The sequence below is a fragment of the Pteropus alecto genome, unplaced genomic scaffold (assembly GCF_000325575.1).
Source record: "Pteropus alecto unplaced genomic scaffold, ASM32557v1 scaffold94, whole genome shotgun sequence".
NCBI lineage: Eukaryota > Metazoa > Chordata > Mammalia > Chiroptera > Pteropodidae > Pteropus > Pteropus alecto.
This window is the reverse complement of record NW_006437736.1, coordinates 13,413,424-13,429,981: the sequence shown is the minus strand read 5'-3', so window position 1 is coordinate 13,429,981 and position 16,558 is coordinate 13,413,424. Positions and strand designations below refer to the sequence as shown.

The window sequence follows — 16,558 nt, the reverse complement described above, 5'->3', positions numbered from 1 at the left end:
TGGCCATAGTTGGTGATGGACAGGAAACCAGGGATGGAATTAGAGAAAAAAATTTGACACTGGTTCAGATATTGGGGCAATCAGGAGGGCGATACTGCCTTTGTCAGAGATCAGGAAGTTGGGAAGAGGAGCTGTTCTGGAGGAAACCCAGATCATAGAAACAGAACAAAAGCACTGACACAAAAGACTTGAGAATTTTTAGAAAGAAGCACATTGTTTCAGTCTCACGAGTGATCAAAGAAATGCAAATTAAAATAACAATTATATGTTTTTCAACTATCGAATGAGCAAAGAAAAGAAAAAGAAAAAATTTAAATAATATTATTGCTGGCAAGGGTGCTAGTGAGAGTGGTACACAGTGACATTTACTAGACTTACTGTAGATGAAGAGAACTTTTCTGGAAGCAATCTTACAGTATGTACCAACTGTTTTTAAAAGTTCATACCCTTAATTTCATTTCTAGAGCTTTATCTTTAAAACAATAATTTAAAAATGCAAACTAAAACTTAGGTACAAAAGTAATAATTATAGTGTTATTAATAGGGTACAACATCAGATGAAAGGATAATGGCCTTATATTAGAGTACATAAATTTGATGGAATATTAGGTTGGCACCAAAAAAGATATTTATAAACAATTTCTAATGAAATGGAAAATATTCGTAACATACATTTTAAAAGTTACATTAAAGTAATCTTTACTTTTTAGGTTAGTTATTTGAACTACAAAAATTATATAGGCTGAACACTTCCCTTTTCTCTTGCTCATCCTTCTAATACTACTGTAAACAGCTCAGTATAGATTACTCCATGCTTTTTCCTTTGTTCATGCAAACATGTATTCACACATGTGGTATTTTTAGATTAAAATAGGATTATATTACATGTATAGCTTACTCTTTTCACCTAACAAAATATGCTTGATAGCCTTCTGTGTGTGTATATATATATAGAAGTCTATAGACTTCTATATATATATACACACATATATATAGACTTCTATATATATACACACACATATATATACACACATATATATAGACTTCTATATACACACATATATATAGACTTCTATATATATATGGACTTCTTCATTCTTTTTATTTGTTTTGAAATTATGAAAGCTAATCTTTTTATTCTGGTGACTTCTTAAATCGAACTTTCTTTATTTTGAGATAATGTAAGAAATAGTAATACAGAGATCTCAATTGCCCTTTACCCCGGTCACCCCAAGGGTAACAGCTTGCAAAACTATAGTGCAATATCACGACCAGGATATTGGCACTGATGCAATCAAGATGCAGACCATTTCCAGCACCATAAGGATGTGCCAAGTTCTAGCCACACACCCTTCCCTCCAGATGCCCTCCTCACCTTAACTCCTGGCAATCACTAATCTGTTCTCCAGTTCCATAATTTGTCATTTTGAGAATGTTACATAAATGGAATTACACAGTAAGTTCCTTTTGGGGATTGGCTTTTTTTTTTTTTTACTCAGTGGAATTCTCTGGAGACTCATCCAGGTTGTTGTATGTAACTATAATTCATTTCTTTTCACTACTGAAAAGTATTCCATGGTGTAGATATAACCATTCACTCATTGAAGGACATCTGGGTTGATTCTAGCTATTGGCTATTTAAAAAAAAAAGCTGCTATAAGCAATTGTATATAGATTTCTGTATGAACATAAATTTTTATTTCTCTGGGATAAATTCCTAAGGAGTGCAGTTGCTGGGTTGTGGCATGTTTAGTTTTTTTTAAAAAGTACCAAACTATTTTCCAGAGTGGCTGTACTATTTACACTCCTACCAACAATGTAAGAGTAAACCAGGTTCTCTACATCCTCTGCTATTTGTTGATTTATTGATGATAGCCATTCTGACAGGTGTATAGTGATATCTCATTATGGTTTTAATTTGCATTTCCTTAATGAGTACTAATGTTGAACATGTTTTCATGTGCTTATTTGTCATCTCTACATACTCTTTAGTGAAATATCTGTTCATGTCTTTTGCCCATTTTCTAATCGTATTGTTTGTTTAGGGGTTTTTTTTGGTATTGAGAGTTGTTTACACATTCTAGACACTAGACCTTTATTGGATATGTAGTTTGCATGTATATTCTCACATTTTATAAATTGTCTTTTCCTCTTCTTGGTACTGTTTTTTGCAAAACAAAAGTTTTTAATTTTGATGAGGACCAATTTGTCCATTTTTCTCTTATGGATTATGCTTTTGGTGTCAAGTCTAAAAACTCTTTGCCTAGTCTGGATCCTGAACATTTTCAACTATGCATTATAATTTTATATTCTACATTTAAGTTCATAGTTCATTTTGAGTTAATTTTAAAATAAGGTGTGAGACTTAGATCAAGGGTTTGTTGTTATTTTTAACCTATGGGTATACAACTATTCTAGCAAAGGTTATTGAAAAAGTCTACTTTTTCTCCATTGAATTGCTTTTGCACTTTTGTAAAAAGAAAAGAATTCATCTGGGCATACTTATGTGAGTCTATTTCTGAGTTCTCTGTTTTGTTCCATTGATCTATCTGTCCCTCCACCGAGACCCACACAGTCTTGATAACTCTAACTATGTGATGTGTTGAAAGCAGATAGACAGATTTCTCCTACTTTCTTCTTTTTTCCACAACTGTTTTCACTCTGTGGTTCCTTTGGCTTTCCATATAAGTTTTAGAACAACCTTGTCTCTATCTACAAAAAATCTTGCTAGGACTTTGATAGGAATTGTGTTAAACGTCTATATTAATTTGGGGAGAATCGATATCTTTATAATGTTGAGTTTCCCAATCTATGAACATGGTCTCTCCATATTTAGATCTTCTTTGACTTCTTTCATTAACTCTGTGTAGTTTTTGGCATACAAATCCTGTTCATGTTTTTAGATTTACTTAAGTAATTCTCTCTCTCTCTCTCTCTCTCTCTCTCTCTCTCTCTCTCTCTCTCTCTTTTTTTTTACCAATTATAAATGGCATTGTATTTTTAATTTTTAATTTCTCGATGTACATGTTTATTGCTCATATATACCACATTTTTGTATGTTTATCTTATATTCGGTAATTTTGTTGAACTCACTTGTTAGTTCCAAAAGTTTTTTAATATATTCCTTGGGATTTTCTATATAAATAATCATGCCATCTGCAAATAGGAACAGTTTTAGTTCTTCCTTTCTAATCAGTAGTCCTTTTATTTCCTTTTCTTGCCTTATTACACTGCCTAGGGATCACAGGATTATGTTGAATAAGAGTAGTAAGAACAGACATCTTCGTCCTGTTTCTGATCGTAGCGGAAAAGTATTCAGTCTTTTGCCATTAAGTAGAATACTACTTGTAGCTTTTAAAATATGCTTTAAGTAAATTTCATTCAGTTCAATGTTTTTTAAAATTTCTCTTGAGATTTCTTTGAGCCATGGAAAACTTAAAAGTTGTTGAATTTCCAAATATTTGGAGATTTTTTGTGTTATAGTTATGTTATTGGTTCTAATTTGAGTCCATGTGGTCAGAAGACACATTCTATATTATTTCAATTCTTCAAATTTATTGAGGTTTGTTTTATGGCTCAAGATATGGTCTATCTTGGTATGAGTTCTGTGGACATTTGAAAGAAATGTCTATTCTGCCATTGTTGAGTGCAGTATTCTATAAATGTCGATTAGGTCCTATTGGTTGGCGGTATTTTTGAGTTCCCCTATATCCTTGCTGAGTTTCTATGTAGTTGTTCTGTCAATTGTTGGAAGAGGAGTGTATCAATGTGGTTTTGTCTATTTCTTCTTTTAGTTCTACCAGTCTTTCCTTTACATATTTTGCAGATCTGTCATTTGGTGCATACACATTTAGGATTACTGTCTTCTTGAGGGAATGACATTTTCATCTTATATATTGTCATTCTCTGTCTCTGGTAGTTTTCTTTGCTATGATATTGACTTTATCTGTCACTCAAATTGCTGCCTCATAGGTAAGGTGTCATTTTTCTCTGGTTGTTTTGAGGATTTTGTTCTTTGTCTTCAGTTTACAGAAGTTTAATTATGTTGTGTCTTGATGTGGATTTCTTTAGGTTTATCCTACTTAAGGTTTGCTTGGCTTCTTGAATCTATAGGTTAATGTCTTTTATCAAATTTCAGAAATTTTTTGCCATTATTTTTTTAAGAGTTTTTTCCAATCCTATTTTTTCTCTGGGACTCCACTGACACAAATATTGGATCTTTCATTGTAGTCCCACAGGTCCCTATGGCTTTGCTCATTTTTTTCAAGTCTATGTTCTTTCTTTTGTTCAGATTGTAAAATTTCTCTTGTTTCATCTTTCAGTTCACCGAGTCTTTCCTCTGTCCTCTCTATTTGCTGTTGGGTCCATCTACTTATCTTTATATTTTGGTTATTGTATTTTTCAGTTCTAAAACTTCCATCTGGTTCTTTTTTATTATATCTTCTATTTCTTTGCTGAGGCTTTCTAGTTTTCATTTGTTTCAAGCATGTTCGTAATTGCTTGCCGAAGGATGTTTTTAAAATCATGACTAATTTTAAATTTTGTCAGAGAATTCTACCATTTCTTTCATCTCATTGTGAGCATCTATTGATTTTTTTTCACCCAGTTTGAGATTTTCCAAGTTCTTGGTATCATGAGGGATTTTTGATTGGAACCTGGACATTTGAGTGTTACGAGATTCTGGATCTTATTTAAACTTTCTGTTTTAACTGGCTTTCTTTGACACCACTCTGTCAAGGGAAGGGGCAATGCTACCTTATCACTACCAGGTAGTAGAAATCTAGATTTCCTTCTTGTCTTCCATTGCCATGAGAGGAGGGTGATCCTCGTTACTGCTGGGCAGAAGTGGAAGCTCCAGCTACTTATTTGGTCTCCATAGACCCTGCTGTGGAGGTGGCCTCGTTATTGCTAGGTGATGTTGAAAGTCCTGACCCTCCATTAGGCTTCCTCTGACACTACCCCAGCAAGAAGTGGTGCCTCATGACTGCTGGGTGGGGTCTGGATGTTCAGGCTCCTCATATGATCTCCAATGACATTGCAAGGGTTGAAGATTCTTGTCCTCGGCTGGTGTAGATGAACATCACAACTCTCTACTTTGCAACCCTTGACACAATCCCAGTGGGTGTTGGATGCCTCATTACAGCCTCAGGAGGATAATGCTGGAATGGGTGGGGGTGGGGCCACAGTTTTTGCCTCTGGTATTTGACTAGAGTTATCATCTAAAAGTGTTTTGTCTTGATAAGTTGCTCCTTTCCTGGTCTTTTGGCTAAAGAAAAAGGGTCTTTTTGAAGCTTATTTTTGTCTGTGCCCATTGGTATTTCCAGGTTGCCAACTTCTTCAGCTCCAAGACTGGGATAAATGAAGCAACAAAAAAACTCTCCACCATGTTCTTCAGGTCCTGAGGTCCCTATCATTCTGCCCACTTCTCTATACCTTTCAAAGTCTTCTTAAGTCAGTTGTATACATAAGTTCAGGGTTTTCAATTGTGCTTAGTGAGAAGAAAAGCACAAAGTATGTTATTATGGACTGAATTGTGTCCCTCCAAAATTTAAATGTTGAAACCTTAACTCTCAATGTGATGATATTTGAAGATGGGGTCTTTGGTAATTAGGTTTAGATGAGGTCATGAGGGTGGGGCCCTCATGATGGGATTAGTGCCCATATAAGAAGAAACACCAGAGAGCTTGTTTTCTCTCTCTCTCCATCACGTGAGGATACAGCAATAAAGTAACATCTGCAGGCCAGGAAGAGAGTCTTTTCCAGAACCTAACCAGTTGGCACCCTGATCTTGGACTTTCAGCCTCCAGAACTATGGGAAAATAAATTTATGTTTTTTGAGTCACCCAGTCTGTGGTATTTTGTTATAGCAGCCCAAGCAGACTAATGCACACATCTACTTCATTTTCCTGAAAGCTCTCATTCTTTTTTTAATTGGATCATTTTATTGTACAAACACAGTGGAATTTGTATGCATACACACTGTGCTGAAGTGCTTCCCCTTTAAAAGATGTAAATGAGTGTACTTGGATTAACTCTGGGCACAGGGGTCAAAACTAACAACTGCCTCATAAATAAATATGCCCCCATGTCTTTTAAGCCTGCAGTTATGTTTTTGGGAAAAAGATGTGATTTATGACATTTATCAAGCTCATTAGAAATGAGTCATTTTATAATAATATTCTATTAGATTTACATATATACATGAAAGCCCTCATTCTTTTTATTACCTGCATAATAGTTTTATTACCTGCATAAAGAGTTGACCTGTAGTTCAACTCTTTCCTCACTCATCAGTATTCTGATTGAATTTTACTCTTTCATATTAAAGATAATGCTTATAATAACATCCTTGCATAGATATCACAAAATAGTCACAATTTTATTTCTGTCAAATGGATTTTCCAGATAAGCTACTACTAGGCAAAAAGGTTTTAGAATTTTGTGTTTATTGCTAGATTAGTTTTAAAAATTAGTCTAATAATTGATCATTTCATCATGATATCATGTTCTAAGGGAGTAGAATAAAGGTATATACAGTATATCATCTACGTAAATAATACATATTTTCCACACTAAACAAAGATTGGAAAGAAATAAATCAAATGTTGACAGAGGATCTCTGAGTGATAGACATATGCATGCATTTGATTTTCTTCCTTATTCTTTTTTGCATGTGCAAATGTTTTGTAATGAGCGTGTAATACTTCTAAAATCTGAAGAAAAAACGGTAACATCGATCAAATTTTGTAGAAAGGAAGTAACATACTGGAAGGTGCAAATTAATAGGCAGTCAAATCTTATTAAGCAGATGTCATTTCAGCAACATTCATATAACAAAAAGATATCTAAAGATCAATCTGACCTGGCCCACCAATTTCACTTCTCCAAATTTATCCTACAAAGATATTTACATATGTATCCAAAGATACAAGATTTGATTCACCGCAGAATTGTTTGCAATAAACTGTCAGCAATAAACTGAAAATGGCCTAAATGTCCAACAGTATGGGATTAGTCAAATAAATTGTGGTATAATTATACAAAATAACCATACAGTCACTGAAAATAAATGAGGTAGATATATATCCCTATATTGAGATTCATGTACATATGAATATAAAGTAATCTTCAAAATATCTGTCTAATTAAAAAAAAAAACAACAAGGTTAGAACCAGGTGTATTGCTATGATAGGCTCACCACTTGAATGTCTCTTTTGTTATTCATTATCTTATATTCCCAACATCTAGAATATTATCTAGCAATTGGAGAGAGAGGATGTATAGATAATTTAAGAGAAGAGGAGACTATATACATATGGGCTTCCACATGCATAGTTCATCTCTTGGAAACATAGAAACTGATTAAAACAGTTGCCTTTGGGGAAGAGAACTGGGGATCAGGAGGATGGAAATTTATTGTCACCATATATCTTTTCCACAGCTTAAAATTTTTACCATGTACCTGTATTATTTTTTAAGTTATTTTAACTTTAAAATTAATTTAAAAATAAGAAAATAAAAAATAAATTAATAAAAACAAATTTCCAGCTGAAAGTCGACTTATTTCAGGCAATTTAGCAGAATAAAATTCTAGGACTGGAAAACCCCTTGCAGAGTTCGTGGGAGTTGTAGTCCTGGGCTCTGCCCAAGGGTGTGAATTACATAATGGGCACCACAAACTCTGACACCGGGGATGTTCAATCTACAATGCTTTTCTCCCTGGACGGGGAGTCGGGCCACCCTACCTATCATCAAGAATGTTGATGCCGGAAAGGAGTTCGAAGATCTCAGAACCATGATCCCAGAATATTTCCAGCTGAAGCTCATGCTCTTCTTCTGGGAAGCCTGGCAGGGCAGCTCTGCTTTGTCTCCTGCCTTACCCAGCACCACTTCTTTTCCTTGAGTGATGGCTGGGAGAAGCGCTAGGTGGAAAGGAAGAAGGTCAAGCCTCAAGCCAGCAGCTGCCCCACCTCTACCCAGTCCCCCAACCTTGCTTTTCCCAATCAGCCCTTCCTGCCAGGCCATCTGCATCCAAACCCCAATTCTGAGCACTCACCCAGTTGCAGCAGCAGGAGCAAGTGCCTGAAAGAGGATCCCAGGTTCATTGTGGCCTTGCTGAGGCAGGCAGATCCTGGGCCTTCCCCTGCAGACAGGGCGGGGCCTGAGGGAGATACTAATCATTAGGCAGTATTTTGGGGGCCTGGGGCACTCAGGGGTGATATACAATCTTTCCCTTCAAGACCTTACAGCCAAGCCAGGGACCTGGATGTGCATACCTTTAAGCAGAGAATGCCACACAATGCTATACCCAGGCCGGGGTGGGATCTCTACCAGCCGGCATCAGAAAAGGATCGACGGAGAAGGTGGCAGATTGGTAGGGACCAGGGAGCCAAACCAGGTCATGAAGGTCTTTGAATGCCATGCTGGGATGCTGGGACCTGACCCTGGGCCCTGGGAAGCCAGCAAAGAACTTTATGTAGAGAAAGATGTGATTAGATTTTCAAAATGGCTCTCCTGAGCTGCTATGTGAAAGATGAATGGGAGGAGGCCACGCACAGAAGACAGGATTATAACAATCCTGACAGAGAAGATGAGGCCTGAACTCAGACAGCGGTGATGAGAATGTGAGAAGATTGACTAGAGGGACAATTCTGAGGTGAAGTTCCCAGGGCTCGAGGCCTGATAGAGTGTGAAGAGCAAGGGAGAAAGAGCAGAGGATAATGCCCTGCTCTCTAGCAGATTAACCCTATAAGGCCTCTGAGTGGGACAACCATAAAATGCTGTTTCAGCATTTAGATGAAGGAGCAGGAGCAATGTCAGTGGAGATCACATGAGGAGCCTGAACATCCAGACCCCACCTAGCAGTCATGAGGCACCACTTCTTGCTGGGGTGGTGTCATCCTGAGCTTGGAAGACTGTCATTAGCTGGGCTGAAGGGGCTACAGAAAAGTTCTGAATAAACCCTGATGAACGAGCAGCATTAGATTAGAGCAGTGATTCTCAAAGTATGGTTCCAGATGGGCAGCAGCATCACTTGGGAGCTTGTTAAAAATGAAAATTCTCAGGCTCTACCCAAGACCTACTGAATCAGAATCCGGGGTTAGGTCTAGCAGTCTGTGTTTTCATAAACCCTTAGAAAACTGATGCATGCTCAAGTTTGAAAGCCATTGAGTTAGATGGAAAGGAAGAGGATGAGCATCCTGCCCTGTGGTGTGCAGAGGTGTTGGGGCTGTGCAAAGAGGGTTGAGAGTCAAGGGAGGGCTCATGCGGGGAAGTGGTGAGAGATGATGTGGGTCCTGACTGTAAATCTTGACGGACAGGCTAGGGAGCTACGACTTTGTTCTGTAAGTGACCAGGAGCCACTGCTGATGTTTGAGCAGAGATGTGACATGGTCTATGTAGAGCATTAGGAAGTTTGACATGATAAGTAGGGACCAGATGATATGGAGGGAATAGAGACTAGAGGAAGGCCACCAGATAGTACCCCAAAGGCAGGCAGGAGCAGGGCTCAGATGTCTTGGAACTCCAGGCCCAGACCTTGGCAAGATGACAGCCTGCTTCCAGACTTATTTTTCTCTCACTCAAGCCTGGTCTTTCTTTTTCCTAGAAGTCACCTCTGCTATTTAGCTCTCCACAACTGACCCACTCTGAACTCCCGCAGCACCCTGTGGACTCCCTCTTGCGCAAGTCCCACTTTCTATCTTATGAGGTAGTGAATTGGGTTTCCACCTCTCCTCCACCAGCTTGATCTCCACTAAGATGGAGATAATGGCCCAGCCAGCTCTGCCGGCACCATAGGTCAGGTGACAGCTGGAGCACAGAGAAGAGGTTCAAGATGTGTTTGCTTAACTTAAACCAAATTGAAGTTTGGAATAGAAGAAGGAAAATCACTGATTTCTCCTTTCCGCACTCAACATATTAAGTCTGTTACTAAAATGGGTCATTTAAGTGCGTGTACACTCCTAACCCTGGCCTGGATCAAGCCAAGTCATTCAAATCATGCTGCCTATTCTTGGGCACCTCGCCGCCCTCCACCTCCACTCTACTTCATGCCCATTTCCGCTCTGCTCTGCCCTCTACAAAGAGTCTAACACTAAAGACTGCACAGCTCAGGCTCCCTTGCTCTCCAGCTACTAGCTGGGGGTTGACCAATAGAAAGCACCCACAAGAGATGAGAGGGCCAGGGAGAGAGGTTGGGGTATTTTTCCTGAGCCTCTCCCTGCTCTGGGCATATTTTCTGCAAATGGCTGTATTCCCTCCCTGTCCCCTTCCTCTCCCCTGCTGACTACAGCTCCTATCTGGTAGCCCCTTATCCACAGCTCAAACTCTCCGCGAGTTCCAGGAACACCATTTTGGTCCTTGACCCTTCAAGATCCTGCCTGCAATTGCTAGTGTCCATGTGCCTCAAGGTGCTGGTTGGTTCCCTGTCCATATCTCTCTCTGTGAATAGGCCCCTCTCTGCAGTCTCTTGAACCATCTGAGACAGACTGTTTCCTGTTGGGCACTGATCCATGATCGGATGTAGTACTCAGATAGGTGTTGGGGCTTTGGTCCTCCTGATGAGGTTTGGGGGAAGATTGAAAAAAAAAAAAAGGAATTACTCAGGGCCTAACACATGGTAGAGGTTTGACAGAATTTTTTTTTAACCAGGTAAATAAGAAGAGATCTCAGGAAGGAGGGTACCAGGAAAGGAGGGAGGCCAGTTACAGGTGCAGTTGTTTATAAGTTACCTTGGGGCAAAGAGGTATTGAGGGGAAGGCTAAGGTGAGAGAGGAAGAAAGGGAGGGGCACTTCTCTATCTGAGAGTGGTTCCCCCTGTCCCCCCATCCCAAACTCATTGTATCCTTGGTGAGCAGAGAAAAAAGGAGTTTCCTATGGGATATCCCTTCCTTGGGGTCCACATTCAGCTTAGATGCTTGAAGAAGACTGGGATATTCTTGACCCTTCCCCAAATGGTGGTTATTTTTTCCCCCTCACTCCATGATCCTGGGGTCTGCTCAGAGACCCACCTCCTGCCTCCAGTTCCCTGCATTGCCCCAACCCACCCCAAAGGCTCAGCTCAGTAAAGAAGGTATGGGTTTCCACCTGCTTCTTGCTTTGGTGCTTTGGGCTTCCGCTGCCACCCCAGAGAGCTGGCTGGCCTTTGATTCCCACATCCTCAGCCTCCCCAGAGGCTCTCTGCCTCAGTATAGTAGCATCCTGTGCACCACAACCCACAGCCCTAAGAGAAGCTGAGAGGGCTCGCTGTCCCTCAGGTCCTGGCACCTAGTCCTCTCTCTCTCTTTCTCTCTCTCCTTCTCCCTCCTCCCTCCCTCCCTCCCTCCCTCCTTCTCTTCCTCCTTCTCTCTCTCCCCACCCCACTCTCTCCTTGTTTCTCTGCTCACATCTGTGCATTTCTGTATCTGTGCCTCCCCAAGCCGATGCCTCCTCTGTCTTCAATTCTCTGCGTTTTGTCTCTCTATCTCTGTGCCTTATACACCAAGAGACAGTTCTGGCTCTTCTGGTTTCACTAGGAATTCATTCCCCTTGACTTCTGTCCTTTTTCATTTCTCCCCTCTCCAGCTGCCACCAAGCTTTAGTTCCTTTTCTTGCCTGTAAACAGGCATCCAGGCCTAGCAGGAATTTGCTTTTCAACAAGCTTTAATCTGAAGGGAGCCTGCAGAATACAGCCTGGAGCCAAAGGGTGGATGCAAGGGGGGATTGGCTGCAGGGTGGACAAAAGCAAAAAAGACAGAATCCGAGAAACACACGGGGAGGCCCCAAAGGCTGACAACAGGAGGATGGGAAGGTAAGCTGAAAGCAGGGAGAGACCCAGAGCTGCACTGCACAATCCACAATCTCACACAAAGCCCAGGGAAGTACAAACAAGGTAGAGAAAGAGAGAAAGAGATGAAGAAATTCTGAGAGGCAAGACACATGCACAGTGCAGTAGACCAAAAGGCGGAGAGCAAGGGAGCGATGAGACCAAAATGGCAACACACACCCGCACACTCAGAGCCCTTGAGGTTCCTGCTGCCTTCCCCCTGGCCCACTGAGATGGGATGAGGAGCGAGGCTGGGGAGAGGAAGAGGGCACAGCCCCACCACAGCGACAGTCTGTGGTCCCACAGGCACTTTTATCTTTTCCCCATGGCCTCCAGTCAGCCCCCTCAAGCCCAGCCACGGGATGTGCCCCCCACCACACACACCCTCTCTACTGCTTACTGGCTTCACATAAACTTCCTAGAGACCATGACCCCTCTAAGGCACCTTTGTGGTTCGGTGGCTGCAACCTCCACCATCCTCTCCTTTGCCCCAGACACCCACGCTCAGGAGCTGTGCCCGCCCTCCTTACCATATCCCCCGAAAGGTGCGTAACAGGGCTCAACCTTAGAGCCTTACAAACCCAGACCCTCATCTGCCCCCTCCCGGCACCCACCCTCATCAAAGTCATTTCATTCAGCTCCCTCGATGCCACCTCACCGATGCTAGGATTGGGGCCTAGGGCACGAGAGGCTTCTGCCTAGAACCATTTGGTGGGGGAAGCCACTTATTTCGAAGTAGACCTCTTCTATGTAAGTGCCCCCAAACTGAAAGAGGGAAATCATCTGGTGAGTTGCCTCTGACCCTGTCTTCTGGGAATTCTCTCATCGGAGGTTAAGAGGGCGGCCATTTTGTATGAATCTACAGAATCCAACACAACCCAAGATATTGTCAGAACACGAAGCAACAGTGATCTCCCCCATCAGGCTCTACTCTCAGCCTTGCACCCCTGAAACGTTGCCCCACAAGAGCAGGACACTCAGGAGGTGATATTCCAGCCAGAACAAAATCTTTGAAGCAGCGAGAATAGGGCCTTTTAATTTTGAGGAATCTGTACGGAGGAGGTCCCTCTCCCAGAATATGTCTGGGAAGGATGCCTGGGGACAGGGCTGCAAGGCCGTGGAGGTCTTAGGAGAAGAAAGGACTAGGCTGTGGAGTTGTACAGAGCATCCCATCTTGAGGGGTATCACCTCCTAAGTCCTCCCCACACGCAACAAAACCCGGGGTAGGGAGAGGGTCTGCAAATCCTTTTCTAACTCCCTAACCTCCCTTTCCAGAGCAGCAAAGATACCTAAACCCAATTCTCTTAGAACCAATTTTTCCAATAATGCATTTATCTAAAAATATGTCTCTCTCACTTTAACAGCATTTCATACATAAGAGCTCAGTTTCAACCCTTTTTGAGAATTTTAACTTTCCCATTTCATTAATCATTTTAAAGCTAATAAAAGGGAAGGGCCTTTCGATATATGGCTCAAAAATCCTAAAAATTCACAAAAGTAGACAAAAATGTAAAAAATACACACAAAAAGAAAAGAAAGTTAACAGAAGCTGTTTCAATCATGTGGCTTATGAAATGCTGCAAGTATTTCTGGTGGAACTTTTCGGTGATTGTGTCATTGGGGTCATTGGGAAAATCGATTTGGGGAGAATTTCCTCTAAAATAAATTTCTCTTCCTCTTTTTCTCGCTTTATCTTTGTTTTCTCTTTTCATCATTTTTTATAGGCCTCCTCCCTCCTTAATATTTAGTCATTCTTTCTATTTCTTTCCCACTCCTTCTTTCCTCTTTTTTTTTTTTTTTTTTTGTCTCTTTTCCTCCTCTATCTTCATTTGCTCCATTCCCCATGATTAGTTGCCTTCCACTGCCTCTCTCAGCCTGCGGCGGCCTCGGGTCCCCATTTCTTCTTTAATCTTGTAATCCCAGTTGACACGCCTCGAAGGAGCGCTTTCTACTCTGGGCACTGAGCTGTGCTAGGTGGAGATGTGGAGAGGAATTTGGCATAGTTCCTGGCATAGTGCTTAAAGCCTACAGTTCCAGGGGGAAATCGCTATTCATGAAACGCAAGAGAAAGTGGCCAGAGAACTGGAAGTCCAACACATCTGCTGCCATGTTCTCTTCCTCTTCCCAGACCCACAGAAAGGAATGAAATTGATTCTGTCCTCTTACCTCTGAGCCTATGTCTTTTGTCCTCTCTGCTTCTGCTTCTTGCACAGGTGTGCCTAAGTGAGGGCTGGGAGCTCTGCCACCAGGAGCCCACTGGGGAGAGCACTCGTTACTCCTGCAAGGACAAACTTAAACGAAAAGACAGGAAACTCGGTTATGAGGCTCCACCACACCCTAGGCCTGGGCCAGCCCCTAACGTCACCATCTGGGGCTGGGGTCCCCACCCCCCGCCTCTCAGGGAAGCTGTCAAAGTGAAAATGCCAAAGTCAAGGGGAAAAAGTAGAACCAAGCAAGAGCCCAGAGCATAAATTACTTGTTGGACGCAAGAGTATCACTGTGCTTTTTGCTGCATGGCAAGAAAAAGATTGTATCAGTGATACTGCCATCTGGCCTGGTCTTCAGGAAAACAAGAAGTGGGAGGCAAGTGGAGGGCACATGAGAGCAGATGTGGTAAGAGATCAAGAGCTAAATGGAGTTGTTTTAAAACAACTCCTAGGCCCCGAGGGCACTTGCTCTTAGGTAGGTGCAAGAGGCAGAAAGGGCCTGGGCTGGGCGGAGGATATCTGAAGCACCCAGAGTGACCAGGGACCTGAACTTTGTCCCTCTGGGCCTTTGTCTCTAGCCAACTCTTAAATGTTTATCTCTAGCCCTGACCTCTCATGAGCTCCAGATGTGTATATCCATCTGCCCATTGGACGTCTCCATTTGGAAGTTCACCAGACACAGTAAACTCAACCTGTCTCAAACTAAACTTATCATCTGCATACTACTACCTTCTGTTAACCTAAATATAGGACTTTCAAAGTGAGAGGCAACAAGCATTTATTTGAGATCAGAATAGCTATTTGGGGGAAGCATTGATTCAGGCAGAAGCCCAAATAATGTTTCAATTAGGATACAAAGGCAAGAGGTATTTATTAGAAAGAGATGAGAAATAATTACATCAATAGAAGGAAGGCATTTCTATTGGTGCAGATAATATAACGTAGTGATGTTTATTCTAAAGAATGATTTTAATTTTCAGTCCATTAGCCACTAGTTCAATAGTCATGATATCTGCTTTCTTCTTTTCCTTGCAAACAGTTCTTTGGAACAAAATGTTGCTCAGGCCCAGTCTGTCTAAAGGTTTTTTTGCCCTGTTTTAACATTCCAAAGGTTTGAGGCATAAGATGTTCTCTAGCATAGCAGCTCCAGCTTCATTTTAAAACACCTCCATTTAGTCTACAGCCATGCTACCCTGAACAAGCCCGATCCTGTCTAATCTCAGAAGGTAAGCAGGGTTGGGCCTGATTTGTACTTGGATGAGAGACCACCTAGGAAGACCAGATGCTGTAGGTGTAAAAAGTAAAAACATAAGGAATTGTAAGCTGACAAAGTCCTTGCAATCTGTGAGGTCAAGCAAGGGTTGCCTCGCCTAAGGAAAAAAAAAAAAAAAAAGAACCTCCATTTATTATTTTTTTTATACCTCCAATTCTACTTATTCAAGTCTTCCATTCAGTGAGGGCTTCACCATCCACCAAGCTACTCAAGCCAAATACACTGGGTATACTCTTTGATTCCTTCTTTACTCATCCCTTCGCATGTGTTTATTTACCAATTCCTGTGGATGCTGTCTTCTAAATAGCTCTGAAGTCTATCCAACTGCCCCACTGCCACTATTCCTGAGCAACGCGCCATTTCGTCCTTTGCCTCGCCTAAGGATCCTGACTCCTCAGTGGACTCCTGACTCCTCAGTGGTCTCCTGGCCTCTCTATTTTTCTTCCTCCAGGCCATCCTCGGCACAGCAGCCTGAGTGATCATTTAAATATGCACGTCATCATGCCATTCCCCTCCTAAAAGGAAAAGTGACTAGTTCAGCTTGCAACTCCAAGTTTATACAAGTGTTTCCACCTGAGACAATCATTGTGCTTCATTTGCGGCAGAAGCGCTTCTCTCATTTCATAACATTTCATAACAAATGAGAAGTGCTACGTCTCATTCCATAACACAATGTACTCAAGGGTTGAAATTTAATAAAATTAATATTTTCTGCTTCATCAAGGGCATTCTTAAGTGAAACTGGCATTAATTTTTTTTTCCTTTTTTACTGCAAGTGCCTGGCGGTGAAGAATACAATGACTATAGTATGGTTTGGCTCCATTGCCTTGATTTGTGCTAAGGCAGCAGTCTATCTCAGATTGCTTTTGCAACATCATTGCAATGTCAACACAGTGACAAAGGCAAATAACATTCTAATACTTTTATGAAAATATCTGGACACCGCAAACTCCCTGACAGAGTCTCAGGGACCCCCCATGGACCACACCTTGAGAACCACTAATCTAGAAAATGTGTATTCATTCTTCAGATATTAACTACCTCTCTGCGCAGAACTTTTGTTATTCTCAAAATCTGTTTTCTTTTTCTTCCTTAATAATTCCCTCGATTTTTAGCAGAGCTCGTGGCTGCCTAGATTTAAGTCATACTTCCCAGTCTCTCTTGCAGCTGGATGTGGCTAAATGACTCAGCATAGGTAAAGAGGGAATGTTAGGTGCACCCTCTAAGGAGCATCCTTAAAGGGAGGTACTTCCATCATGGGAAGGCATGGATCC

General features: G+C 41.4%; 1 protein-coding gene and 1 pseudogene across 2 annotated transcripts in view; one reads left to right on the top strand and one right to left on the bottom strand.

Annotated features, from left to right (window-relative positions):
• LOC102892849 (probable G-protein coupled receptor 162) overlaps positions 1–14,090 on the bottom strand; it is a 29,721-nt gene extending 15,631 nt beyond the window's left edge. For both annotated transcript variants that reach the window (XM_006914642.2, XM_006914643.3), the window contains exons 1-3: positions 13,971–14,090; positions 8,058–8,162; positions 7,747–7,923 (exon numbers count right to left, since the gene is read on the bottom strand). In XM_006914642.2, coding sequence (XP_006914704.2) covers positions 7,747–7,923; positions 8,058–8,106 — 226 coding nt within the window. In that variant the 5' untranslated portion in view covers positions 8,107–8,162; positions 13,971–14,090. The remainder of the gene's footprint in view (positions 1–7,746; positions 7,924–8,057; positions 8,163–13,970) is intronic.
• Positions 14,091–15,186: 1,096 nt separating this feature from the next.
• On the top strand, positions 15,187–15,305 carry LOC112481949 (annotated as a pseudogene).
• Positions 15,306–16,558: the final 1,253 nt, after the last annotated feature.